Below are 25,180 nucleotides of genomic sequence, written 5' to 3'. Positions count from 1 at the left end.
ACCTCTTTATACGTCTACAGAGTCTTCAGCCTCATCCACCTTGACTCCTACCTCCCGCCCAAACCTCGTTCAATCGCATCTACTCCACTGCGCAGATACCTCGCCACGCCACGCCACGCCTTGGCCCGCAAGCCCACCCTCGTACAAGATGCTTTAGGTCCATGTTAAGGCGGAGCACGTAACCAAGTCCTGCATTGGTGCAGCTTCAGACTACCATCTCGACCCGGAGATCTTGTTGTTTGCAATGCTATCAAAGCCATGACAAACACTGTGCCCAGATTATTTGCCAGCCTCACGGCTCAGCATTGGCTACCTTCATGATATAGCCCCGCATCACGGGTCCTAGTCGAGACGTCGTGCATGGGCGAAGCGGGCCATCGTCGACATCCTTGGTGTTGAGGCGTCGTATACGACGGCGACAATCTGAGTAAGACTTTGATAATCAGTGGTGCAATGGGCGAGGACAATGTGGTGCGATAACCGTCAATGGTGTTCTGAGCTCTCCCTATCGTGCACGGAGGTGTGGAGACGCCGAGCGTTTTCTGCACACCTAGCTGTCAAGTCAGCAATGACAAGGCTTATTCATCAGCATTTGGTCACCACGCTTGCGCGGAATTTTCGGGGAAGCGAGATCGTGCCTGAGTGTCACTGCTTGCGATCATTTAGTCAAGGCTTAGAAAGTCAACCCAGGTACTTCAGTATTGGTGATGGCTTGCGACAGGCATGTGCATGAGTAAGCCACACCGAATACAACGCGCAAAACTTTCAGGTGACGATTTTTGTGCATGATATTACAAAGAATACGTATTCATTCTCTGACGCTAGTTTAGAATATGCATCAAACTTGCGAAATGCGCATTCAGCGCCCAGCCTCAACGGAAGAATAGACGCGACACACAATACAAAGTACGACGCTTACTGCGCAGCAAGACCGTTGCTAGCCAAGAAGTCCTGCATCACTTGGTAGCCAGCTGTGGCGTTGTAGTGGAAGTTCAAACCGTGGCCAGTGTTAGGCTGGATGTAGGACTCGAAAGCAGAGGCGTTGGGGTAGGCCATGGCGACGCCCTCGGGGATGTTGGAGGCGTTGGAACCCATGAGTTGACCGTAGCAGTTGCCACCACAGAAGGGAACGTCTGTCTCCCCAGTGATGACAAGGACGGGGCCAGTGAAGGGAGACGAGCTGGGTGAGCCGCCGATAGTCAAGAGTTCGCCGGTGGTGACGGGCTGCTTGGTCTTCTCGGCTACGAGAGCGAGGCCGACGTCGTAGTTGCCGGGCTGGAGGAAAGCGTACTGTAGGGCTGTGAGGTCGGAGTGTGCCATGTAGCCGGAGGGGTAGTCGTATTGGGTAACGGTCTTGTTGTATCCGTTGATCAAGTCGAGGACTTCGGTGGTCGCGAGCTCGTTCCAGACCTCGTCGGAGGTCAGGTCCACACCAGCGGCCGCAAGGATCTTCTGAAGACTGCCAACGATGTTGTCGCTTAGGTCGTACTGGCTGGCGATGGATTCGATGACATCGTTGGACGCATTTCCGAAGCGGAGGGGCTGGTTGAGACGGGCGCTGTGTAGGTTCCATCCGGCAGTGATGTATGCGAGGAATTGTCCGGCGACGGAGAATCCGGTGAGGATGACGCCGTCGGTGTTCTCGGGGTAGAGGGCGGAGAGCCAGTAGGACTGAACGCTGCCGAAGGAGTGGCCAACGTGGATGACCTTCTCGTATGCGCAGCTGATCTCTGGGATCTTGCCCTCACGCAGCTGTGTAGTGACAGAGTTGAGGGCTTCGACTTCCGCTTGTGCTTGGATCCTGAAGAAAATACCTGATTAGTATATGGTACACAACGATTGCTATAGAGTTGTCACTTACTCGTTGAAGGGGTCTCCGTGAGACGAGTTACCGATACCGAGACGGTCGATCGCGAGCGTACTGTAACCAGCGGCCAACGCGACGTCGACGTAGCTGTAATTGTAGTTTTCGTACTCCAGATCCCAGTAAGTCTTGTCAAAGCCGATACCGTGGCTCAAGAGCTGAATCGTGTTTCCGCTACCGCTGGCTGGCTTACAGTATTGCGCAGAGATGTTGTAGGTTCCTTGAAGGGTCTGGTAACCCTCAAGAAGCTCCGCGCTGTAGTTCTTGCCGAACTGGTTGAAGCTAGCTACGAATGCGCCGACGTCGAGGTTACCTTCGACTGGTACTTCCTTGAACTGTCCCTGTCGCGAGGTGATAGGGGTCTGTATCATGAAGTTTGCGCATTGTCTGGCGGCAGCGACGCTGGCCAGGGCGAGGGGTAGCAATGCTTTGAGTGGAGCCATTTTGTTGCGGAAGAATGGTGAGTTGAAGTGAGACTTGACCTGAGTACTGGTGGTTCATTCGCGACCGAATGTGGCCGCCACATTATATAGTACCAACAGCACACGACTGGCTCCTGCACCCTTACATTACAACCCTTCCAATACTGGAGCTACCAACAAATCCAAAGCGCGCGAACTCGTCGATCGAACTTTCCATAGCGTTGCCGAACAGTTTATTCATCCGAATTGACGTTGTGCAACCAATAGTTGATTATCGGCCCTCTAGTTAATGTACCGCAGGGAACCATATGCAGGTAAAATCAGCAGCTAACTCAAGTACCGGCAAGGCGACATCCGAAAGAAGGAGATTGTGAGGTGCGAAAGCAAGTAGTCCCGCGCCGAGCGCGGTTTTACCCCAGTAGTTAGTGGGACTCCGTGGGGCATCATAGGCTGGATTGGGTAATCGATGAAGTATGGCAGCCGTTAGCTCTTGTATAATGAGACTACTCGCCACCATAGGCGGAAGCTACGGTACGCAGGTACACTGAAATGTGCTCCCCTACGCCTAGAACGCGTCCATAACATACGTATATGGTCAATTAGGCCACGGAGATGTTTCGCAACGAGTCTTCGCGCTGGACGTGAACCGTTCACTTGTGCTTTTGTGCGGTGGGTTGACAGAGACGCAGGGACTCCTTGCAGCCGAAGTTATCGTTGGTTGTATTTGCAATAGCCTCGTGATGTGGTTCGGCAGTACCCAAGTAGCGACGGTACACGACCTGCATGAAGGTGGGTGGTCGGAACCAGACCAATCCTCGGGACCACGCTGCACTGTGACTGGACACAACACGAATGTGTAAGCAACAAGACGTTCGCGTCTTGATACCCGGGCAGCGAGATCCTCGACAATGACGCGATTATAATTGCCTTTGGTTTGTAATTGAGCACGGTCGCAATGTCCGTGGTGTTGATCGTTGACTTGCGCTAAGAATTTGGAATCTTCGGCCTTGATCGCAGAAGGCGCGCCGTGCCCCCTAAACGTCATGGCCCGCTCTGCGACGGCAACGAGGCTTCCGTGACGATCGCGCATCTTCTTCTAGAACAGCTATCTCCGGTAGCAGGAATATCAAATCATGGTTTTCAGCGAGAGGCGGGGCATGAGGTACTGTAGTCGAGAGGTGATAACGTGAGGAGATTTCAGTTCATGTTCCACGAGGATGTCTCCGGCAGCCCGAAGACACCGCTAACCCCTTATGGGCTTTGTACTATTCAAGACTTGCTCAATACCACATGTCTGCACTACACGGCTGATTCTTGACTACTTTGGCTCTAGGAAACCTTTTTCTTCAACATGTAATCTCCACCTTTGACCGCCTTGTAGATGCCATAGAGTCCACTTAAGAAAGCGTTGCTCTTCACGATGCGTTTCAGCATACCTTTCAGGCCTGGACCGAACTCTTCCTTTCTTCCTCGGTCTTTGACCTTGTCCCATATTGTTGGCAGAGAATCTGCATTGTACTTGCTGCGTAGCGTATCATACTCGCGCTTATCGTAGACTTGCCACCATTCGTTTTCGGTGTAGAAAACTCGGCTGTATAGCCACTTCAGTCCACCCAGCTCGCGCATCTTTGCTTCGATCTCACGATTTGCGCGAACGTATTCAGCCTCGTTTGAAGAATAAGGGCCCCAGATACCAACGCTGATGTATTTGCCGTCATAAACGCCCTTCTCTTTCCCACTGACAAGACCCTCGAACGGCTTGGGATGACCCATCGAGCTTCTACCATCCTGCCGTAGCGGACACAACCAGAGCGGATATATGTTGAAGGCTTGATCTGAATACTGCAAGAAAGATGCAGTGTTGGCGGCTGGGAACGCGATGTCGTGGATTATGAATCGATCCGTGTATCCGGACACATGTAATGCATGATACATGATCCTCGTGTGCATAAAGTAGTCCAGCAAGAAGCGTGTGAACCACATGAAAGGAACCATAAACTGCTTGTAAGCATACATTCCCATCCAGAATGCTCCTCGATCATAACGAAATAGGTAGTCTTCCACAGGGACAAGCTCTTTCGTGATGATGCCTTTTGCCGCAAGCTTCTTTGCGCGTATCCAAAACCACTCGTCCCATGGTCTGGAGAATCTTTGAATCGGCAAGTCCGGCGTACGGTCTTTGTCAACGAGGCGCCCTGTTACGACCACTCCGGCACCTTTGGAGAACAAGACTCCGTCAACGTAATCGTTCCTTTCGTCGGTGGTATGGTACTGAATCTTATCTGTCGCGTTCTCGAAGGAAAAGGTTGGATGGTAGGTAACTTCAACCAGCTTCTTGAGAGGAACAAGCTGCATCTCCACCAGCGTGAGCACACCGAGTGTTCCAAAGCTACCTCTTAAACCCTCAAACAGCTCTTGATTCTCGTTCTGGGATGCCGTGACAAGCGTGCCATCTGCCAGAACCACTTCTGCGCTCAACACTGTACGGTCGAAAAATCCGTACTTGAAGCTGCTACTTTCTCCTGCTGTGCCTACGAAGCCTCCTCCTACGGTGATGCCTGGGAACTCCATAACCACAGGAGGCAACAAGCCCGCCTTCATGGTTTCCTTGACCAAGGCATCCATAGGGACATTTGGTTCGACAAGCGCCGTTCTTTTTACTCTGTCGATGGATAGGACGTGGTTGAGGGAGCTTACGTCCACGATAGCATCTCGGTCGAAATGGGCATGGCGGGTGCTGTTCGTGCTACCATGATAAACACGAAATGCGGTCTTGTTGTGGTAGAAATGCTGAATGCGAGAACGTACTGTCTCTACAGTAGCCCGGTGACTGTCCATCTGGAAGATGGTGTGGAGCCGACTGCAGCGATGCGATTGGTGTTGCTTTCCTGCGTGATGTGTGGCTGCGAGATGAGGCTGAAGAGGCTGCGCTAGTAGCGGTCGTACCTACCCGCGGATTCACGAGTTTGAACCACCAATCTTTCTTTCCTACTATCGCAGTCGCGACAACAGTATGCTGAAAGCTGCCAGCTACTGCCTGAGCCGTATTTCGTATTCAATGCGCAAGCCAAAACCTTGGGGGTGGAAAAACCTTCCCGAACGCCGTACGTCAGCGTTCTTAGCGAGTGGATCGTCTTCCGCGCTTCCGGTCCCTATGGGGCGCCCGATCTCATCATCCAAGATGCGGAAGGTGACGCCCGCGCATACGATTGCGATTATGGTTTCTCTGGAGCAGCATCAATGACAGCTCGTCGCCTGGATATCTACAATGGCTGAAACCATGAAGAGGAATGCATACGGATCCTTCGCCCCACACCCACACAAGAGCGGCTTTTGGTCCGGGGCGGATAGTCAGACATTGACTTTAGCAGGATCCAACGGGTAGTGGAGAAGGCTCAGCCCTGCAGCTTATGTATACATCAAAAGCAACGCCACACCATGTTCCTTTCAACCTCGGACCGCCCGACAACATCGTTACATCTCGTTGCATCATTACACGCACACTATGGATACTCATAACTCTACAGTAGCGACTCTGGCATCGCAAGTCGCCCGCTTCAGTGCTTCGAAGACCCCATTCCGCATTTACCATGGTTCTACACTATCAACACGCAAATCGTCTCGTGATCGGAATCAGATTATCGATGTCAGTTCACTCAACCATGTGCTCCAGTTTGATGAGACCGAAAAGACGGTATTGGTGGAGCCGAACGTGCCGATGGATAAACTTGTGGAAGCTACAATGGCCAAAGGTTTCCTGCCCAAAGTCGTCATGGAACTCCCGAACATTACAGTCGGTGGCGGGTGAGTGATTAACGACAAGACGTAGCCCAGTAGTCACTCGAGTCCTCCATCAAGTTCATAGTGATGAACAGAAAGCCGAAGACGTCTGAGCAGATTACATGGCATGGAGAACTGCTAACTAAGATTGACAGATTCGCTGGCACCAGCGGCGAGAGCAGCTCCTATAAGTACGGGTTGTTCGATCGCACCATCTCCGGCATCGAGCTTATCCTAGGAAACGGCGAGGTAGTATGGGCATCGGCAGAAGAAAACCGCGATCTGTTCTTCACAGCAGCAGGAAGTTGCGGAAGTCTAGGCGTCATTACCCTACTCAAAATGGAGCTCATTGACGCACGTCGATATGTTGAGTTGGAGTACATTCCAGTTCGCTCAACAAACGAGGCCGTCGAGCAATTTCGACGCTACCAAGACGATCTCGAGGTCGAATACATGGACGGCATCCTGTATTCGATGACGAGTGGCGTGATTATGATCGGTCGCCTGACGGATGGTCATGATGCTCCAATGAATAGAAGGATTCAGAGTTTCGACAAAGCGACAGACCCCTGGCTATACATGCATGCAGAAGACGTTCTGAAGCGGGCCCAGGACGAGAAACAAACACACAAGGAGCTTGTGCCTGTTCAGTCCTATCTGTTCCGCTACGACAGAGGCGTCTTCTGGTCAGGGCTGCGCGCGTTCAAATACTTCGTCACGCCCTTCAATCGTCTCACGCGCTTTCTACTAGATCCTTTCATGTACTCCCGGACCATGGTACACGCTCTGCATCGCTCAGGTCTCGCATCCCGAACTATTATCCAAGATTACGGTGTACCATACGACGCGGCGGAAGAATTCGTTCGATGGACCGACGAAAGGACTGGTATCTGGCCGCTCTGGCTGTGTCCAGTGAAGTCGGCGCCTCGTGGGGAGCGAAGCTTCTCCCAAGGTAACAATATCAAAGACGACATTCTCCTCGACGTGGGTATCTGGGACATGGGACCAAGCGACGCCCACGAATTCATCAAGCTGGACAGAGACTTTGAAGCCAAAGTCACGGAGCTAGGGGGTATGAAGTGTCTGTACGCGCATGCATATTATACGGAGCAAGAGTTCTGGGATATCTACGACGAGAAGAAGTACATGGACCTGCGGAGGAAGTACCACGCCGAAAGCTTGCCAAGTGTTTACGATAAAGTGAAAGTCGATCTGCAAGGCGTTGCCGGAGGGAAAAGCGTGATGAAGACGGAGTCGTGGAACGAATGGACATACCGGCAGTTCTGGGATACATGGCCGCTTGGTGGGTTGTACGGGGTTGCGAGCGCAACGAAGGGGTTGTTTTTCCAAAGCGACTTCTTATTGAAGAAGTGACAGCGCATCGTACCGAAGATGGCTGGACATCGGGGAATGCGTGGGGAGATCCATTGCATCGGCATGCGCCTCAAAAGCATCGTGATGCACGCCAGGGCCGTGTTGCCCTGACAGCTGGCTGCAGGTCTAGAAGAATGACGATCGGCGGACTAGAGGCTCAAACGCGTCCTGAACTACGTGAATGGCTTGCGGTGACGTTGTGCACATGGTATAATGAGTGGACAGTGACTGATGGGGGTGGTAGTTCACACGTAACAAACCGGTTCACAGCCTGTTTCAGTTCAGACGGGAGATGGCCGTGGGTGAAAACGCGTAGAGGGCGCCGGTAGTCGCGTGTACGTCAGGGCTGGGTTAGCGTGAAAGCTCGACCACTCGCGGCTCGACTCACCGCAAGCTCGCATTGACGTAGCAAAGGTGCTAGCCTCCACCCAACCACCCCATTTCGCCCACCACAACAGGCGCCCGTCAACCATTTTTTGAATATAGACAAACTTGGCCCTGTCTCTCCCCGTACCCCACCACACCCGCGCCCTCCGCTCCTTCCGCTCCTTCCGCTTGTACCAACTGCAACACTCGCGGTTGCCAGCCACGGGCCGATTGACGATCTTGCTCTGTTGACGAAATTTTGGCCAGGTACGTAGCTCCAGCACCACGTGTCGCGACCATTCACTGCCGCCGCCCGGAAGCTCCCGTTGTCTAATACCGCATCCAGAAGGTACCCGCAGCCAGAACACTGCCCAATCGCTCAACCATGGCGCGCCTCAGTGGCCTACCATCTGAGCACCACCACGAGGGTCCCGGTGACGCTCCTCGACGCAAGCGCGGCCGCCCGTCCAAGAACCAGACACCCACCGACGATATGACGTCTGCCGTAAAGCGAACCGCGTCGCCCTCGGCAGAGCTCTCGCAAACGAAGCGCAGCAAGCGCGTCCAGGCCGACGACGACGAGGACCAGATCGCCGAAGAGATCCAGCAGTCCTTCTCGCGGTCGCAACAGGGAGACAACATCAATGTCGAGCAGAGCAGCACCACCACGCGCCGCTACAACCGCCGACACTCGGAGCCTCCTGTCGCCGTCGACGAGGACGAGGACGAGCTCATGTTCAACCGCCCTGCCTCTACACAACCCCTCCCTGGCCTGACGCCCCATCTCGACCGCGTCGGTGCCTCCCGCAGCCGCTTCACCAATACCCGCCGCTCTCGCATGTCTATGCCAGCTCAGCTTCACATTGAACGCGTCGACGAGGTCGATGAGACCAACGGCAACCGCGTCCAGTTCGCGCCCCTCACACAAGTCCTAGACGGCCGCGCCCGTCGCCGCCTTCGCCGCAGCCATTTGAGCCAAGAAGTAAACGACTTCGAGGACCACCAGAAGAAGGACAAGAAGATGTTCTTGGAGCTACGTCGCCAGCTGAAGGCCCAGGACGACAAGATCAAGGACCTCGAGTACCGTCTGGAGGCCCGCCGACTTGGCGAGATCGACCTCGAAGACGCAGACGCCAACGATCTGCAAGTGGAGCTAGACGAGGCCCGCCAGCAGATCGACGAGCTGCGCGCGTCCTCGTTATACAACGGCGACGACAACGAGCCAGTTGAGTTGTCCGACGACGAGGATGGTCTGGTCATGGTCAACCCCGAGGAGCTGAACATGTCGCAGGATCTCGACATGGTGACAACCCCTACCGGCGAGTACTCCTCCCGCGCACTGGAGATCTCTAGCCAAATGACACTCGAGTCTCTGCCGACCGTATCACAGCTCAACCGCGACAGCCTGACTGAAGGCGAGGAGATCATCCTGGACAAGATCGAAGACGAAGCTATCGAGCGCTACGAGCGGGAGCTGAAGCAGATGAGCAAGGCCCTAGGCGAATCCCAAGGTGCGCTGCGCTTAATTACCATCGAGCTGCAGAACCTCCGCTTCATCGAGGCTGGTGCTTCCTCTCGCGAAATCCTCACCGAGTTGCGCCATGGATTCGAGGACCTTCGCGCCGAAATCGAGAAGTTCTTCCCCGGTACCACTGTCGGCCTTACCAACCAACAGCTCCTTCAGAAGGTCCCGGAACTCTTCAGTGGTATCTTCTACGAGCTCAAGCAGAAGCTCACTCTTATCAACAGCTCCCAGAAGACCGAAGTGCTTCTCCGACGACAGTACGAGGGTGTTCTGGACTTGCTTGGCGACTCAGAGGAGCGCGTGAAGCAGCTTGAATCCGAAGTATTCACTCTCGACAAGGCGAACGAAGACAAGGCGCGCGTCATCCTTGATCTCGAGGAGCGCAACGCTGCCTTGACCACACTGTCGGCCGAACAAGAGCGCCAGCTTGCCGAGCAAGATGGTCACATCGCTGGCCTGCAAGACGAGAACGAAGAGAAGGACACCTCCCTGGCACAACTACGTGAAGATCTCGAGAAGTACCGCGTCGACCTTGACACCGTTACCGTCACCGCAGCGGAGTTCGAGACGACCCACCACGAGACGATCGCTCGCATGGAACAGGAATACACCGAGCGCATTCAAGCTCTGGAGACCGAACTCGGCATCGAGCAGGAGGGTCGCGATGCTGCAGAGGCTGATGTCGCACAAAAGAATACCTACATCGAGGAATTGGAGGACAGCATCACACGCATGGAGACCGATGTTGATAACATCACCACCGATATGGCTACACTGAGGGAACGTCTAGCTGCCCAGACTGCCGCCCGCGAGTCTGCCGAAGGCGAGCGTGACGAGCAAATCGAGCAGGTGTACCAGCACGCCAACACCATCGAGAACCTGAACGAGACCATCATTGAACTCAAGGAGCAGCTTGCCGATACCCGCGAGAACCTGGCTTCCGAGCGGGCTCAGCGCGAGAAGACTGAAGCTGATCTCGACGAGGCGAATGACAAGATCGAAGATCTCAACACTCGTCTTCACGACACTGGTCTCCAGGCTAATGAGCTGCGACTCAAGCTGTTCCAACTCCAGCAGGAGAAGGAGAACGCCATTGCTGACCTTCAAGAAGAGGCCGATGAGCGCGAGCAGGATCTCAACGAGCAGCTTGCTGCTGAGTCCCAGCTCCGTCAGACAAAGGAGAACACCATCATCCAGCTGGAACAGCAGATCATTGGTCTTGAGAGCGATCTTGCGACACTGGAGAACAACCTGGCCGACATGACAGACGCCCGCGACCAGCTCGAGCAAGATCGTGACGTTCAAGTTGCCGACCTCGCTACGCAGCTCAATGACCTGAAGAACAAGTATGTCGCGTTGGAGAATTCCACCAACTCCACCATCACGTCGCTCCAGGCCAACATCACGGACCTCAACAACCAGATCCAGCGACAGCAAGCCGAGATCAACGATCTCTTCGACCAGGTCACTGAGAAGGAGCGCATCTACCTGGAGGACACAACCGCTCTCAAGGGCAAGATCGACAGCCTTGAGGATGAGCTTGCTCTCCAGAAGGGCGAGAACGAGGGTTACCGCAAGGAGAACCTTTCCCTTTCAAGACGTGTTGAGGCCGAGGCTAATGAGCTATTGAACATCGTCGGCGCTCACGCCACTGAAGTCGACTCCCTCAACACTGTTATCAAGACACAAGAAGCCACCATCAGGAGCCTTCAAGACGCGTCTGCGAAGCGCAGCACAGAGTACGAAGAGATGATTGAGGAGCGCACAACCGAGCTCACAGAGATGCGTCTTCTTGGCGAAGCTCGTCTCGAGACCATTGTACTTCTTGAGGCTCAGATCGAAGAGATGAAGGAGCGCTTCCGCCTCGCTGAGGAGGACACACGTGCCACCATCGACGCCCTTACCATCTCGCAACGTCAACTTCAGGAGCAGAACGAGCGTCTTGCTGACGACCTTAAGCGCCGCAACCAGGACGCTCTCCAGGCCATCCAGGAGATGAAGCTCAAGCGCATTGAAGTCAAGACTCAAGGCGTTGATCTTCACCGTGTCGCCACTGGCAAGGTGTCCAAGGTCAGCGAAAAGGTCAAGATCGGAAAGAAGGGCAAGAAGAAGACGACCAAGCGCCAGTGGGATTCCGGCTTCGGCGTTGATGAGAACGTTGAGGATGACGAGCTTAACGGAGAGGAGCCGCTTGCTGCATAGATTGCTGCGACTTGCCATCTGGGTTCGCATGACGACGTTTGAAGATTTGGGGTTTATCTTATTGTTGTCACTGCAGGACGGTATTTCTTTCTTGTCTTATTCTCCTTCACACCTTTTTTGGACACATCACTTTGGGCAACAGATTGTTTCATTTGTCATGAAAGTACCCGGCACTGGCATTGCTACCTCACGACTCGACGGCTTGGCTTCATCGCTTTGTTTGTTAGGATAGAACAGCGGTAACGATATCGCGGTTGTATTGCATAGCGCACGGTGTCACTGGGTTACAGTTACGGTAACGGCGAAAAGAAGTAGTGTAATGACCTCTTTGTATCTAGTACCAGATTTCTCTATTTGTTCATCAATACCATCAGTCTTCCAAAACCCTCCCTTGCTTCGCATCCTTGCTTCGCATCCTTGCTTCGCATCCTTGCTTCCGTGGTTGGTCTAGACCTTGGCGTGGACCCGAGTGAACGCGAACTGACAGCATGGATCTTCCCGATCTGTCCTCGTATCCATGAAACAGATCTGCAACAGCGTTACGTTGCCCTCAAATCGGTCCGCGCCCAACCCATCATCGGTGTTTGCTAAAGTCCCGAGCCAGGCACCTCATTTAATCAATGGTTCTCCTTGGCTATCTTTTTCCTTCTTGCATCATCATCATCATCATCATTATCGGCATCATCCGACGGCATCGTACGGCAAGCAAACCTACAATCCAGCGAATATGGGTAGCAAGAGCTTCGCTCCTTCCGGTCCTCCTCCTCGAGACGACGAAACCGTGCTTTTCCTCTTCATCGCATTCGCCATTCTCATCGTCCTTTTACTCGTGCTGGTGTTGATATCGTGTCAGACGTGGATGTTGTGGAAGATGGCCAAGGCGGTTGTCGAGCAGGATACTCAGATCACGCGGCGAGGTGGGGGACATGCTGGGTCTGCGTATGGAAGCAGCGGGGGGAAGAGAAGCAGTGTTAGGGGAAGTGTAAGAAGTATTTACGCGGAAGATGAAGAGAGGAAGTTGATGAGTGGGGGTAGTGGTGGGAACGTGGCGGAGGGGAAGAGGAGGACGGGCGTTTGGGGGCAGGGAGGATGGATTTAAGATATGAGGTTCAAGAATGGCTTGAGGACTGGTTATGTTATTTGCTATGCTACGAGGATGCGATAAAAGAAAGGGCAAGAACATGAGGACATAGGAGAAGGAAACGCCGTACAACAACACCCGCACACCTCATACCTTCGGCTTCAACAACACACCCTTGAGAACGCGATACTCCTCCCTCAACGCCGCTACTTCTTGTCTCAGCGTCCTTTGGTCTTCAGCCAAATACGTCATTTCCTCCGCCACCGTCCTCGCTTTGGGAGTCACAACACCTGAACCGTCGTTTTTCGCTTTCTCCGCGGGCGGCCCGTCGACAGCATGTGAGCGGTCGAGAAACATACGAAGTGTAGGCCGCGAGTAGAGACTAGTTGGCGAGCTGGTAGACATCGGCGTACCCAGCGCGTGGATACTAAGTTGATGTTGCGGTGTCATGGGCGCATTTGACGATGCTGACTGATCGGTATCTTCAATGACAGCATTGACTTGGGTTCCTTCTTTGGTCATGCCCGAAATGGAGCGAGAGTACACACTGCTTGGAGAGTCCGCTCGTGTGTCGAGCGAACTTCGCGTGAGCTGCCGGTGTACCGCGGTTGGTGGATTACGGGGGCTGTGATTTTGCACAAAGGTTATCTCAGCCTTTGGTCGGGACGGAATAGAGTAAAGCGTCTCGAGCGAAGATGAAGAAGAACCAGCCGCGATGGCGGCGACTACGCGGCTCGGTGGAGTATACGACATTGTCTTCAACTCGCTCGAGCTTGCAATGTCGGTGAACCTTTGTTCAGAAGCTGTGGCTATGATTCTGCTCGGTGTTGTTGTTGTTGTTGACGATGAGCATACACTGCTGGGTAGGTCTTGAACTGAAACGACGTTTACAAGCGCGGGTTTCAAGACTGGAGTCTTGGGTCCTGCTGGGGGAGCAGGTCGCTGGTCAGCACTATGCTCCTTTGCCTTCCCTACAGGGAGTCTCTCCAACATCGACGCAGTGGCCCGCGAGTACAAACTGCTCGGGCTATCGAAAGGCGATGATAACTCAGGGTCGAGGATGGTGACATGGCGTCCAGCGGCCTTCGGTACGACCACTGAGCTTCTCGATCCTTCCACCATTGCTTCCCCATGTGTACCAGAGCCTTCTTTCATTGCCCGGGAGATTGGATGAGAGTAATTCCTACTAGGCATATCCAGCGTAGTAGGAGTGGTTTTGGTGAAGGGCATCGGGCGTATCGATGCGAGGGCTGGCGCTGTTAGAGATGGTTCTGGACTAAGATCACGCCGTGGAGCTTTCCCTTTGCATCTTCGCGTAGAGGGAGGTGTGAACCACTCCTGGTCTTCATCTGAGAGTTCTGAATCTGGGGACGAGCTGGCAGATCTATGAGAAGCGGAGAATTGGTGTGCTCTCAGAGGTGTTGGCACGTCTGGTGGCTGGTACACCTGTGGCCATCTCCGGCTTTCTTGTATTAGAGGGTCCGTTCCTATAGAGGACTGAGTTACTTTGGCATCAGGAACACTGCTAGCAGAAGGACCGGGAGGCGAATCAAAGGTCTCAGTGGAGATTCGCGGTCGCACCAAAGCCTTCTTTAAGGGTCTTTCCCGCGCTCGTTCGACGCGTAGGGGTGAGCCTCGCAACACATCTGAATTCCTCCGACTAGGGATTCTGGATCCAGCCACTCTAGGTTCACCGGAGAACAGATCTGGCGGTGGTCGCATAGGAATTGACTTCCTTGGCACAGCTTGCTTGTCGGCCAATACGACCTTTTTGACTGTACCCGTCCCTTCGTCGGAGGATGTCGGTTGCTCTGCTTCGACAATATCAACAACCGAGCGAGGCTCGGGGGACAGTGACGATCCGCGAATCGGGAGGAGAGAAGGTGCCGTCATATCGCCGACCCATTCGACGGCTGTAACAGAAACTCCCAGTGCGATTTCATGTATCAGTAGGCCGAGAATGTTGAAAATGAGAACTTTCCCTGCCTGCGTGCCGATTGCGATCAGAGTCTCAAAGCCCTCATATACCTCTCCAACATCTTCTGTCGCATCACCACTCAATAACACCGCTCCATCTGCCCGACCTTTCGAGCGTACTGGGCCTTGCGCTGAAACAGACAAACAAGTAGCCGGGCCCGAGACATGCTATGTCCGCAGTATCTTCCCACCTCCTTCAAAGTCGACAAGTCGGCATTTCCCATCATGCCTAATGCTAACAACCCGCGACTTGTAGCCTGGCAGAAATTCCGCTGCCAGCATACCGCCCATAGCCGGCTTATGAAGCTTTTTGATGACACCGACTCGGACGGGTTGTAACTGGAAGAACTGCGGTTGATGTACACGCGAGTCTTCGGAACGTTTTCGCAGTGAAGGTAGAAACAGGCGGTACATTGCTAGTAGCCCGTCTTGGAATCCAATAACAAAGTTGGTATACGACAGCTGTGCAGGACCGTCTGGCTGTTGGAACGCAGCACACGTAGCAGCCGAGCGAGCGTCTGTCGGGCGAAAGTTCACCGCTGCGCTGCATCCCCATCGTTGGTCTTGGAGGTAAATTGTTGGTGGGTTCGGAGAGGCTGAGAGGAGGACGGTGCCGTTACTGGATATTGCTATCGCGCTCGGTGGAGACGGATGTGATGGCAGCGAAGGCAGAAGCTCGTCGTTTGGTATGGAATATGCTTGAACCGAGTTGCTCAGTGTTGTGGTGAAGTAGAGGATGCGCGAGTCGGGTGAAAACAGAAGAAGACGTGGCTCGCCCTATGCTAGTGTCAGTTCATGAACCTGTTCTTATCCGCGAGCATGCCATACATCGCCGTTCTTCAGTTTGTATTTCCTATCTCGGCTTCGAGTGGCGTCGTGTAGTATCACGACCTGCCCATCTGCTACAGCAAAGAGACTACTGTTGTCTTTTGAGGCACGAGCGTTGACTATGCCGTTAGCGGTCTCGCACTCGAACAGCTTCTTCCGGGCGAGCTGCGATCTCAAATAAATCGCGTTGGGTGTCGCGACGAACAAGCTCTGATCGAAAGGTAGTCTGCCGGAATTCGCCATTGCTGGAAGTGGAGTAGTGATGGGTGTAGGGTGTTGTTGCGACGATGGATAGTGATCGGCACCAACATCGAATGATATGATGAGCGAACATGCTGCCGGGGCAGGTGCTGCACGCTAGCACGTGGGTTCATAGAGCAAGAGCGACGGAATGTCGTGATGCCTTCACATCTGTCGTGTCATCGACACCGAGCGGTGATGATGGTTTCTGATCGCGTAAAAAAAGTATATACATCTACCGACCATTGTGATCTACCCCTACTTCAACTTGGCATACTGCTTGCCCCATTTCTCTGCGATCTCCTCCTCAGTAAACTTCCGTGTCTTGCGCTTCAACATCTCGACCTTCTCGTCAAGCGTAAGCTTCATCTGATCGCCCATAGGTACGAGACATTTCGCAATGTGCTCGTAGTTCTTTCTCAGTAGGTTTACTGTGAGGAAAAAGTAGTCGATGTTGTAAAAGACAATGGCTTGTTCGTCAGAGTACTGCTTCTTCTGCGACAGGAAAGCAACCGGGTGCTCGCGCCAGTGGCGGAGCGGATTAAGGTGATGAGAGGTGTGGTAGCCATCGTTGTAACAGTATCGGTTGCTCTAGAACAATGTAAGCGGATTGTTCAGAACTAGCCAAAGTGAATGAATGCAAACTTACGGGCACATCGATGAGGGTGATGCTCGACCTGAAGTCGGAGTCCGGCTCGACCTCGTCAACAAAAGCATGCTGTCCCCAGTTACCCGTCATCAAAGCCAAGCGCATGAAAGCGAGAGGGATCAAGAACACGAACGTCGTCGCGCGAGCGTTGACAAAACTGTACATGAAGTACAGGAAGACGTAGTTACCGATCTCGCATCCCGCAGCTTGAAGCGCGAGATTGGGCTTGCGTGTACGTAAGAAGTACATCGGCAGATCGAGCCAGATCAGAAAGTAGAACCGACCGACGTATTGCGCAAAGTCCCAAACGCTGTCCCTCTGGTAGCGAATCGTAGAAGAAAGGTCGTTAGGTCCGTTGCCCTCAACGTGGTGATGCTTGACGTGGTGATAGTAGTACGAGTTCCACGTGTGACCCATCATTGGATCAAGGATGTATGGGAACAGCCGATCGACAAAGTCATACTTCTTGCTGAGAACACCACGCATGTGGATATGCTGATGTTTCAAGAGCGTGTATGCTCCCATGTAGTAGCCCTGCATGACGCAATGGAGGACAGCGTGCCACCAATGGAAATTGATGTACAAGTACGCGGCTGACGGAATGCTGGTGCAGAAGTAGAGCAGCAGATGCGTGATCATGATAACGTCGGTCTCGACTCGGACAACCTTCTTCGCCCATTGGATGTAAGGGTCAATGATCCATTGGCGAAGAAAAGGATTCTTGATGTCGGGTTCATCCACAGAGCTGAAAACACTGGTCTCGAAGCTGTCGGATTTGGGGTCATTAAGCTTCTTGAGATAAGCAATCGCCTGTTGCTCCTGGTCTTGTAGATCTGAACAAAATTAGTCGTTGGTCGCATCAGAAGCGCATGTCGATATTGCATGCTTCCGAGGCATTGATTATCGACCGAAGTGAGTACTGACCCTCTGGTGACGGCGTCACAATCTCAGAATGCTTGACACCCGAGTCATCAGAGTCTTCCGCTGCGTCTGTCGATGATTCTGTAGGCTTGGCCTCATGCAGCTCGTACTCCTTCTGCAGTATATTCAGAACAACCCTATCCGGCCCCGTGAGCTCTTTGTCGAGCGGAAAAGCCAGTTTGCCCATTCCGGTGATGATTTGACACGCTCGGTGCTGGTGTTGTCGCGATGTGTTGATAACGATAGCAACGGCTAGCGCCCGCTAGAACGAACAGGAAACAAGCACTGTGCAGTGCTGAAAAGGAAAGACTGAATCGACAACTTCAAAGACTGTGGTAAGTGTCAATGGCACAAACGCATGGTGGTGTAGCAAAGAGCTATGAGGCTGCTATTTGATGAAGCCAAGCAGCTGGAAGCGGTGTCAAAACCACTTAGCGCGCCCCTGGCGACCCACAGTGGCAAACACCGACATTGAAACGCGCACGCATCATTCCACATAGCCAACACGCTGGAATGACGAGCATCAATGACTGTTGTTGTGTTGGAACCTGGAAGATGACTTAAGCAGTATAAGACTTACAAAATAAGGTTGTATCCGCGGCGCATCACATGCAAAAGCGCGGAGTCCCCTGTCAGGTCACATTTTCAGGGTCCTCGACTACCCCGCGTTCGCCCAAGCGCCTCAGAGGGAAGTGGGGGTCATTGATATCGACTTTCCAGACAGTATACAGTTCTACACGCAAAAGACCTATGTTGAGCTCGTCCCAACCTAATGCTCCTTCTCCGCCCAGAACTTCAAGAATCGACTCACAGTCCTCTCCTCCCAATAATGCGCCTCTCTGATATAGTTCGGCTCAGCGCTGACATTCTTAATCCCATAGCTATCCCAATGATGTCCGGCTCCCGCAATCAGATAACTCGGATACTTATCGCTGCTGATTCTAGGCTGAGCCGCCAAGTTTGAATGGTAGCACAGGTCGAGCCAGACATCTGTGTTTCCGTCGATGAGAGCGAGGTTCTCAGCTTGGAGATCCCAGCCTCCGTATTTGTTGTAGTAGTGCAACGCGGGAGTGGCGGGGATGCTGTTGTGCTCGCCGGGTGGAAAGGCCCAGGTGCACCATTGCTGGGTGTAGTCGATTTGGAGGACGCGAGAGATGAGGGAGGGGCCGTTTGTGGGCGCCACTTGGTAACCGCCAGACTCGGAACAGGTTGAGTAGAGGTATGAGCGCGCTGCTCCGTTTGTGGGGTCGGCGTAGTATGTCTGATTCTGTGTGCCGAAGCAACCGGAGTCTGTGCTGTCGATCCGGCCACTCTCGCAGGTTGGGATGAGCGTCTTCTTGACGTAGTCGGCATATCCACCTAATCCAGTCCAAGCTTCGCCGTTGGAGTATTGGGAAAGCGCCATATCGACGCTGCTGATGTTTTCCGGTGGATCGATTTGCGTTACATTGCCGCAGAAGCTAAAGAAGTCTTTTGAGCCGTAGCGGTCGGACCAGTCTGGTTAAATATCAGTTGCTGTTTTATCACTGATTCGTGGAATGCAGTCACTTACTGAGCTCTTGCCATGTATTGGTCGGATAATTCATGGGACCACCAATCGGAAACGCAATCGTCATGGCAAAGTCTCTCAAATCTTGCAATGCACCAAGACCAAAGATATCCTTAAGCTGCTGGATGCCGTCCTTGTTTCCACTCCAGATGAGTTCATCAATCTTATCAACAATGTTGACGATCCTGGAAACGCAGTCTGCCGGGCCAAACTTCATGATTGGATTGTACCATTGAGGGTATTCGAGCAAAGCCTGGATGGTGGCACTACTACCAATACCTCCGGCAAAGACATCATTGTATGTCTTCATGGTGAATGCGGTATGGGCACCAGCAAGAGAACCACCGTACATGATCCATGGGGTGTCGGCGCTGCTCAAACTAGCGTTGATGCCTGGGAAGGTGGCATGTTGTCTGAAGTAGGCGTTGTCGGCAATAGCTACAGCGTGTCAGAAAATTCCGCCTTTAAAATCTTGCACGTCACTTACTCTGCTCTGTAGTCAGAAACCTCAGTTCATCCGTCGTACTAGAGTTGTAAGGGTAGCTTTCGCCATAGTAACGATTCTCAAGAATCACCCCAAGGCCATTGAACTTTTCCATGAGTATCTGGATGACTACACGAACCAATCAGTTACCCGAAAAGAGGTATCGCGGTGGTTTGTGCTGATGACTTACTCCCAGTCTGCAAGTTAGAGAAACGCGACTCTACGCTCGTCTCCCCGCCAATATAGAGGAATACCGGCCCTCCAGGCTTGTAGTAAGACGAATCGAAAACTGTACAAGAAAGTAAGCTCAGGCTGTAAACGTAGATAGCCGTGTTAAATTTACCATATCGCTGCGTGAACGTGGCATTGGTATGTGGAAGATACCGATCGCTATCCGGAAAATGATCAATCTGCCACAACAATCAGCAGAAGCCCAATAGCCAAAGAAAAGCACATCAACTCACCAATTGATCAATGGTATGCGCCTCATAAGCCGGCGCATCACCAGTCTGTCTCTTATCCATCCATGGCGTCCCAGTCTTAGCCGGACCCGCAGACCCCAGCGCCACGAAACTGCAAACCGTTGTCAGAAACCTCATTCTCAAAGCCTCTGTTCAGCCGACGTACCAGCATACTTCGGAAGTACCGCATCGCTTTTATACGGCCCTCGAACTCGGCTTCTCGGAACCAGAGCTTGCCATCGCGTCATGTTCCTCTGTACCTCAAAAGCGGGGCAAGGCACGCTGGGTGCAGCGAAGCGATGCCTAGACAGGCAGGTAGACGCAAGGCTTGTGCAGGCTTGGTGAAGCTTGTCGCTGCTTGGTATCTGCCTTGCTACTTTGGAACTATTTGCTTACTGTCTTATCGTGCGGTGAGGCTTTTCTGCGATGCGTAAGCGGGGTGGCTGGCTGTGTTTGTGAGGTTGGGCGGTGGTGCAACATCGCGGCTTCGCAAAGAACTCGCCCCGTTGAACGGTGCTGGAAAGGGCCAAGAGGTTACGCATTTCCGGAAAAATCAGTTAAGTATGCATAAAAATACATACACATGCGCCATTGCAAGATTGGATTTATTCGGCTACGCTGAGTGCTACCCCGAGTTCCAATCAGTAGCCTCATCCGGGCTCAGCTACAGGAACGATGACGCAACACTGCATCGCCAAATCTCCTCACTCCAGCTCCGTACTCGTAGGCCTAATCGACATACCAGCTTTCTCATACGTCCGATCCGTAGCTTCCATCTGCCTAATGCTCTCCTCGCCGTCCACCCAGGCACCACTTCCCTCTCTGCCTTTGACCCTGTTCACAAATTCCTCAAGCTGGTACCGATACGATGTCCACCAATCCTGTCCCCTTTCTTCGCCGCCCATACCCTCAGTCCACTTGTATGCTGTTTTGTGTTCGGTCTTCTTCTCTTGTTTGACGATATTGCCAGATGTGGGGTCGCGCAAGGTGATGGTTGTAGTGATGTCGATACGATGGTAGGCATGCGGACTCATGAAACCTGAGAAGATAAGTACCTTTTGACTAGACTTTTGTAGACCGCTTTCGACACCAAGGTCTTCAGGATGTAGAGTCACGGAGATCCAGGCGAGCAGGTCTCGGAAGTTGGGCCAGTTGGATGTTAGCCATGGGAACCAGTAACCACCTCGGGCACCTAGGTCGGCTGAGATATAGCCAGTGCCCCCGTTGGAAAAGGTGTAGGTAGCTTCCATGGCTTGATCGCAGCGTTGATCGTGTGGTGCGTGTATGAGGCGGGGTGTTGCTGAAGTGACTTCTGTGGGCTCAGTCCCAAATACGCCTCGTAGCGCGGAGAGGGTGTAATGTCCTAGATCCATTGCAGCGCCACCAGCAAGATCGTATTCAAATCTGATATCCGTCGCTGGGATACCCCCTTTCGGCACTCCAGCGCGAGCACTTGCTTTCTCTATATCATGCTTCTCGAATTGAGCCAAGAAGAAATGCCACGCGGGGTGGAAGCGATAGTGACTTGCTTCAACAAGTACCGGAGCATTCGGAGCACCGAGGATTTGGTGGTGGAAAAGAGAGCGAGCCTCTTCCGCGTTGGAGACGGACGGCTTCTCTAGTAGGACGTGCTTCCCTGCTTTGAGTGCGGCGAGCGTCCACTTGTAGTGGAGGCCGTTGGGGAGGGGATTGTATATACAATCAATGGATGGATTGTTGATGAGCGCTACAACGGGTCAGTGTGACCACGCGGTAGCTCGGGGCTTTCATGTTTGATGCTCCCCGACTAAAGAGATGCCACGAGACGGACCACCTACCTTCATAGCTGTCATGAACGATTGGCACGTCCCATCTCTTCGCATAAGCCTCCGCTTTCGTCTTATCTCTAGCTGCAACAGCAACGACTATGATCTCTGCATGTGACCGCGCTGGGATGATCAAAGCTAATGGACTGTTCGACGATATGTTTTAGCTTCAAGTCTCATCTTGACGTTCTGTTGTGGACAGAGACAGTAGAGCGTAGACGTACGCAATCTTGGCAGCCCCCAAAACGCCGAAGCGCAGCGCATCCGACTTCTTCGTCACTGGCTTGCGTCCACCAGCCCACTCACCAAACTCCGCCATGGAGTTCAACCAATCGACGAGCCCCATGTTTGACTATACGCGCAATACGAAACGCAATAGCTGAGCAGGAATGATGAGGAAGAGGAAGACCTATATTTGTATGTAGGATCGTCTTCCAAGCGGGCGTTGCGCTCAGCATACGCCCCGCATGCAGTGCGCTGTATCGCAGCTGGACTTCCAAGATTCCCGAGGTGCGAATCAGAATGATTGGCCCGCTCGTACGACACGACCTCAACCTCCATGTGGCGCCTGTGGCTGTGCATCAGGACCATGAACTACATCGCAACGACATCTCAAGATCCAAATCGCAAAATGTCTGAACGCGAGCGAAAGGCCCGCCTGGTAACCCAGATAGACCCCCCCACAGGTCTAGAGCAAGTACGCCGACAATCGATGGTCAGCATATGCAGCTGGTGTGTAGTGAGGGCAATATACAGCACTTCAGCCGGATACAGCATCTTGCAGATGGAGCGTGGGGTGTTCCTTGCATACGTCCTCCAAGACGCGTTGACATCGTATAGCTCAGCTAGTCGAACTTACAGTGTGGCAGCCATGCTCACAACAACGCAAGATTCTTTGATGCCTGAAAGATAGGCTGAATCTAACCTTACACGCTTCAAACTCATAGACCCGGCTAATAGCCACAGGCACCGCCTATGCAAATACCGAGGCACCGTTTGAAGCAGAAACTCTCTCACACTATACTCCGGAGCAGACCATGCAAGTCAGCAAGCAATGTCCGAGGCCTGCGGCAAAGGCGGTGGTAACAGACGTGGCAATATTGAATCATGGCGCGATTAATGGCTGTACTTGTTTCAGATGTCAGACGTGGTGGCGAGAGAATCCACTTTGCCGTATTGGACGACGTGCATGAACGGCATGTTCAGGACGCTGCTGTTTGATCGACAGAGCTACACACACACGATTGTGTGGGAAAGAGTGGGTGTGGGATATTATTGTCCACGAATGCCTTGCTGCCTGCGAAACAGATTGCGCAAGCGACGGGCAAGGAGGACGTCCATCCTTGTTTTGACACTCTATCTTGCAGGCATTGCATATCATGCATAACGGTACGCAAATAAAGAGGAATATTGTATACGGCCTGTTTGGGAGATCTCCATGAAGTCGGCGGAAATTTGTCGGTGATGCTCAAGGTGACGGAGGTATTACAATGAAAATCGTTTGTGTGCTCGGCGAACAAACATGTGCAAGAAATAATTTCGCCGAGCTTGATCAACCGGACTGAACGTTTACCGTGCTGGGGTCTTCATTGAGGTCACTGCGAGGCGGTTCGCTTACAGCCGCAGTGCTTGGCTGATGGTGAATCTGCGTAATGATCACCGAAAGGAGTGTGATGTTAGGCGAACAAGGCGAATATCGCAATTCCCACATAACAACCTTGGAAGTCACAAGATTGAAAATCCTCCTCACACATGCTGCGTCGTAGCCTCCACCTGACCTATACAGCGGTGAGCCATGTAAGGGTTTTACAGCGGTAGCCGGCAGCTACAGGTTCAACGGCTTTTCCCTTTTGCGCGATGGGATCCGAGAACCCGGTTGCGACATGGGACATCGGCCAAATTGCAACGGCGTCCGTGTCGTAACGGTGACAGCTTGGGTACACCGCTGAAGGTGAGTCAGAGCGAGTGATCAAGTCGCCGACGATCTACCAAGAAAGGCCGACAGCGTGGGTTGATTGACAGCGGACTTTGCCAGCGCTCGGGGCGCGGTAGGCATCAAGGAAAAATAAGGCTGCAGGCTGCATACTCTGCCCGCGGGACCCACGATCTGCAACAAAAGCAACGTGGTTTGTGGAATGCGGGCGTGAGTCAATGATCTGCCAGGGATTGAGCAAGCACTTGGACGCACGCAGAGGGCTTGCATGGACGTGTGATTGATATGCGCTTGCGTGCGTGAAAGTTGATGTATCGAAGGACGACTGCAGGTTTCCACACGTTGTACACACGGCAACGCGCAGCTTGCGTCAGCCGATGGCGTACATGGATGCCTCGCTTCTTGCAGGATGGATTGAGTTGACGTCTGACAGAGCTGTTCTTAGCATCATCGGTGTTTGCGAGAGCAATTTGATAGCTAAGCGATGGGTCTGTGTGCGTGCAGAGGACCGATTGCATGGTTGCTCAGGTCCGTATTCATCAGACCGGAATGCAGCCTTGATGCCTTCTGCCAATGACAGGGAATTGCAGAGGACGAAGGACGTCGGCGTTGCTCAAAGTCAATTCGCAAATGAGAGGTGCCATGAAACCGAGGGACTCCCAGTCAGCACCGCAGACAAGTGCAAAGTGTATACGCCTGGGCCCGAGCCGTCTTTGGTCGCCCACTGCGAACGTCGGCATACTCATCCGAGTATCAAAGGTCAAACAGCGTCAGGGTGCTGCCCCCAACGTGGTGTGCCCGGACCCGCTCGGAGGGGCGGAGATTGGCGTCAATTTGCGGCGTAGGCACACAATGGTACTTCCTGTGTAACCGCGCGATGCGCAGGTTGTTGTTGGCCATGATGGCAGAGGGGTAGTGCAATGCGACGCATACCGCTAACGGCTGCGCAGCTGCGGGCACGTCGTCTGGCAGAGCGGTGAAGTCGTGCAACATGCGACGCTGTTATGGCGACAGACGGTGCTGGGTTAGCGTGTGGTAGTCGATGCAGCGGTGGTTGGCTATACGCAGAGGAGTCATCTGCCTCAGCTGAAAGCAGGCCAGGGCTCCTGGCAGCATGCACCTGTGCCTGAAGGGCTTCACGGCCGTCGTTGGAGCTAGGCAGGCAGGCGCAACCGAGCCAAACCACAGACTAGAGCCCTGCCAATATTCGCATTCAGACACCGCATCTGTCCTGCTGATTAGCGTTGCAAGATGAAGCGGCGGCAAGTATCGTCGTTCCTGCACAAGCCGGGGTGGTGCCGTGATTTCAAGGTGAACCGGTCACACGGAAGGTTTCGGTAGCTGCGGGACACCTGAATCTGCATCGCAGGTAAACGACTCGCATTATTGGCTCTCTATTCGACCTGTCAGGACTACGTCACACAGCGCCCACGTGTGTACCACCAAGCGCTTGTGATGTACAGGTGCCTGATTGTGGAGGTTGCAGTCCTGGTGGCTCTGACATGCTGCCGCGCTTGTCAACCACCGGCGCGTCCTATCACCGCCATGTGCCTTAGCGGATAGCAATGGTGGTGTGCACGGGAACTATCGCGCGCGCTGACAACTGGGCTGCCATGTTAGCGGAACATGCCTTGCGCCCAGGAGACGTTCACTTCAGCCCCCAACGCCTTCAGTGTCGACTGCCGAAGCGATTAGTGATCAGGAGCATGCTGTGGCGAT

The 25,180-nt window shown here is 53.3% G+C and overlaps 7 protein-coding genes across 7 annotated transcripts; 2 read left to right on the top strand and 5 right to left on the bottom strand.

Annotated features, from left to right (window-relative positions):
- Nucleotides 1-915: 915 nt before the first annotated feature.
- J4E88_002157 (uncharacterized protein) lies at nt 916-2,307 on the bottom strand (the record flags this gene model as incomplete). Its single annotated transcript, XM_049395823.1, has 2 exons — nt 916-1,801; nt 1,862-2,307. 2 exons carry the CDS (start codon nt 2,305-2,307, stop codon nt 916-918), a joined length of 1,332 nt encoding a protein of 443 aa, XP_049258227.1.
- Nucleotides 2,308-3,615: 1,308 nt separating this feature from the next.
- Nucleotides 3,616-5,124, bottom strand: J4E88_002156 (uncharacterized protein; the record flags this gene model as incomplete). Its single annotated transcript, XM_049395822.1, has 1 exon — nt 3,616-5,124. One exon carries the CDS (start codon nt 5,122-5,124, stop codon nt 3,616-3,618), a length of 1,509 nt encoding a protein of 502 aa, XP_049258226.1.
- Nucleotides 5,125-5,791: 667 nt separating this feature from the next.
- Nucleotides 5,792-7,440, top strand: J4E88_002155 (uncharacterized protein; the record flags this gene model as incomplete). The annotated part of the gene is made up of 2 exons (XM_049395821.1): nt 5,792-6,090; nt 6,222-7,440. 2 exons carry the CDS (start codon nt 5,792-5,794, stop codon nt 7,438-7,440), a joined length of 1,518 nt encoding a protein of 505 aa, XP_049258225.1.
- Nucleotides 7,441-8,191: 751 nt separating this feature from the next.
- On the top strand, nt 8,192-11,533 carry J4E88_002154 (uncharacterized protein; the record flags this gene model as incomplete). The annotated part of the gene is made up of 1 exon (XM_049395820.1): nt 8,192-11,533. One exon carries the CDS (start codon nt 8,192-8,194, stop codon nt 11,531-11,533), a length of 3,342 nt encoding a protein of 1,113 aa, XP_049258224.1.
- A 4,384-nt stretch (nt 11,534-15,917) lies between these two features.
- J4E88_002153 (uncharacterized protein) lies at nt 15,918-17,416 on the bottom strand (the record flags this gene model as incomplete). Its single annotated transcript, XM_049395819.1, has 3 exons — nt 15,918-16,250; nt 16,309-17,141; nt 17,233-17,416. The coding sequence occupies 3 exons, from the start codon at nt 17,414-17,416 to the stop codon at nt 15,918-15,920; spliced, it is 1,350 nt and encodes a 449-aa protein (XP_049258223.1).
- Nucleotides 17,417-17,998: 582 nt separating this feature from the next.
- Nucleotides 17,999-19,913, bottom strand: J4E88_002152 (uncharacterized protein; the record flags this gene model as incomplete). Its single annotated transcript, XM_049395818.1, has 8 exons — nt 17,999-18,726; nt 18,782-19,216; nt 19,266-19,391; nt 19,453-19,459; nt 19,517-19,551; nt 19,606-19,672; nt 19,727-19,835; nt 19,909-19,913. The coding sequence occupies 8 exons, from the start codon at nt 19,911-19,913 to the stop codon at nt 17,999-18,001; spliced, it is 1,512 nt and encodes a 503-aa protein (XP_049258222.1).
- A 514-nt stretch (nt 19,914-20,427) lies between these two features.
- Nucleotides 20,428-21,874, bottom strand: J4E88_002151 (uncharacterized protein; the record flags this gene model as incomplete). The annotated part of the gene is made up of 3 exons (XM_049395817.1): nt 20,428-21,449; nt 21,541-21,674; nt 21,753-21,874. 3 exons carry the CDS (start codon nt 21,872-21,874, stop codon nt 20,428-20,430), a joined length of 1,278 nt encoding a protein of 425 aa, XP_049258221.1.
- Nucleotides 21,875-25,180: the final 3,306 nt, after the last annotated feature.

The sequence above is a fragment of the Alternaria novae-zelandiae genome (genome assembly GCF_023758075.1).
Source record: "Alternaria novae-zelandiae strain BMP 2774 chromosome Unknown scaffold_3, whole genome shotgun sequence".
Classification (NCBI taxonomy): Eukaryota; Fungi; Ascomycota; class Dothideomycetes; order Pleosporales; family Pleosporaceae; genus Alternaria; species Alternaria novae-zelandiae.
Note: the sequence above shows the minus strand (reverse complement) of the source record. Positions and strands in the feature narration are given on the sequence as shown.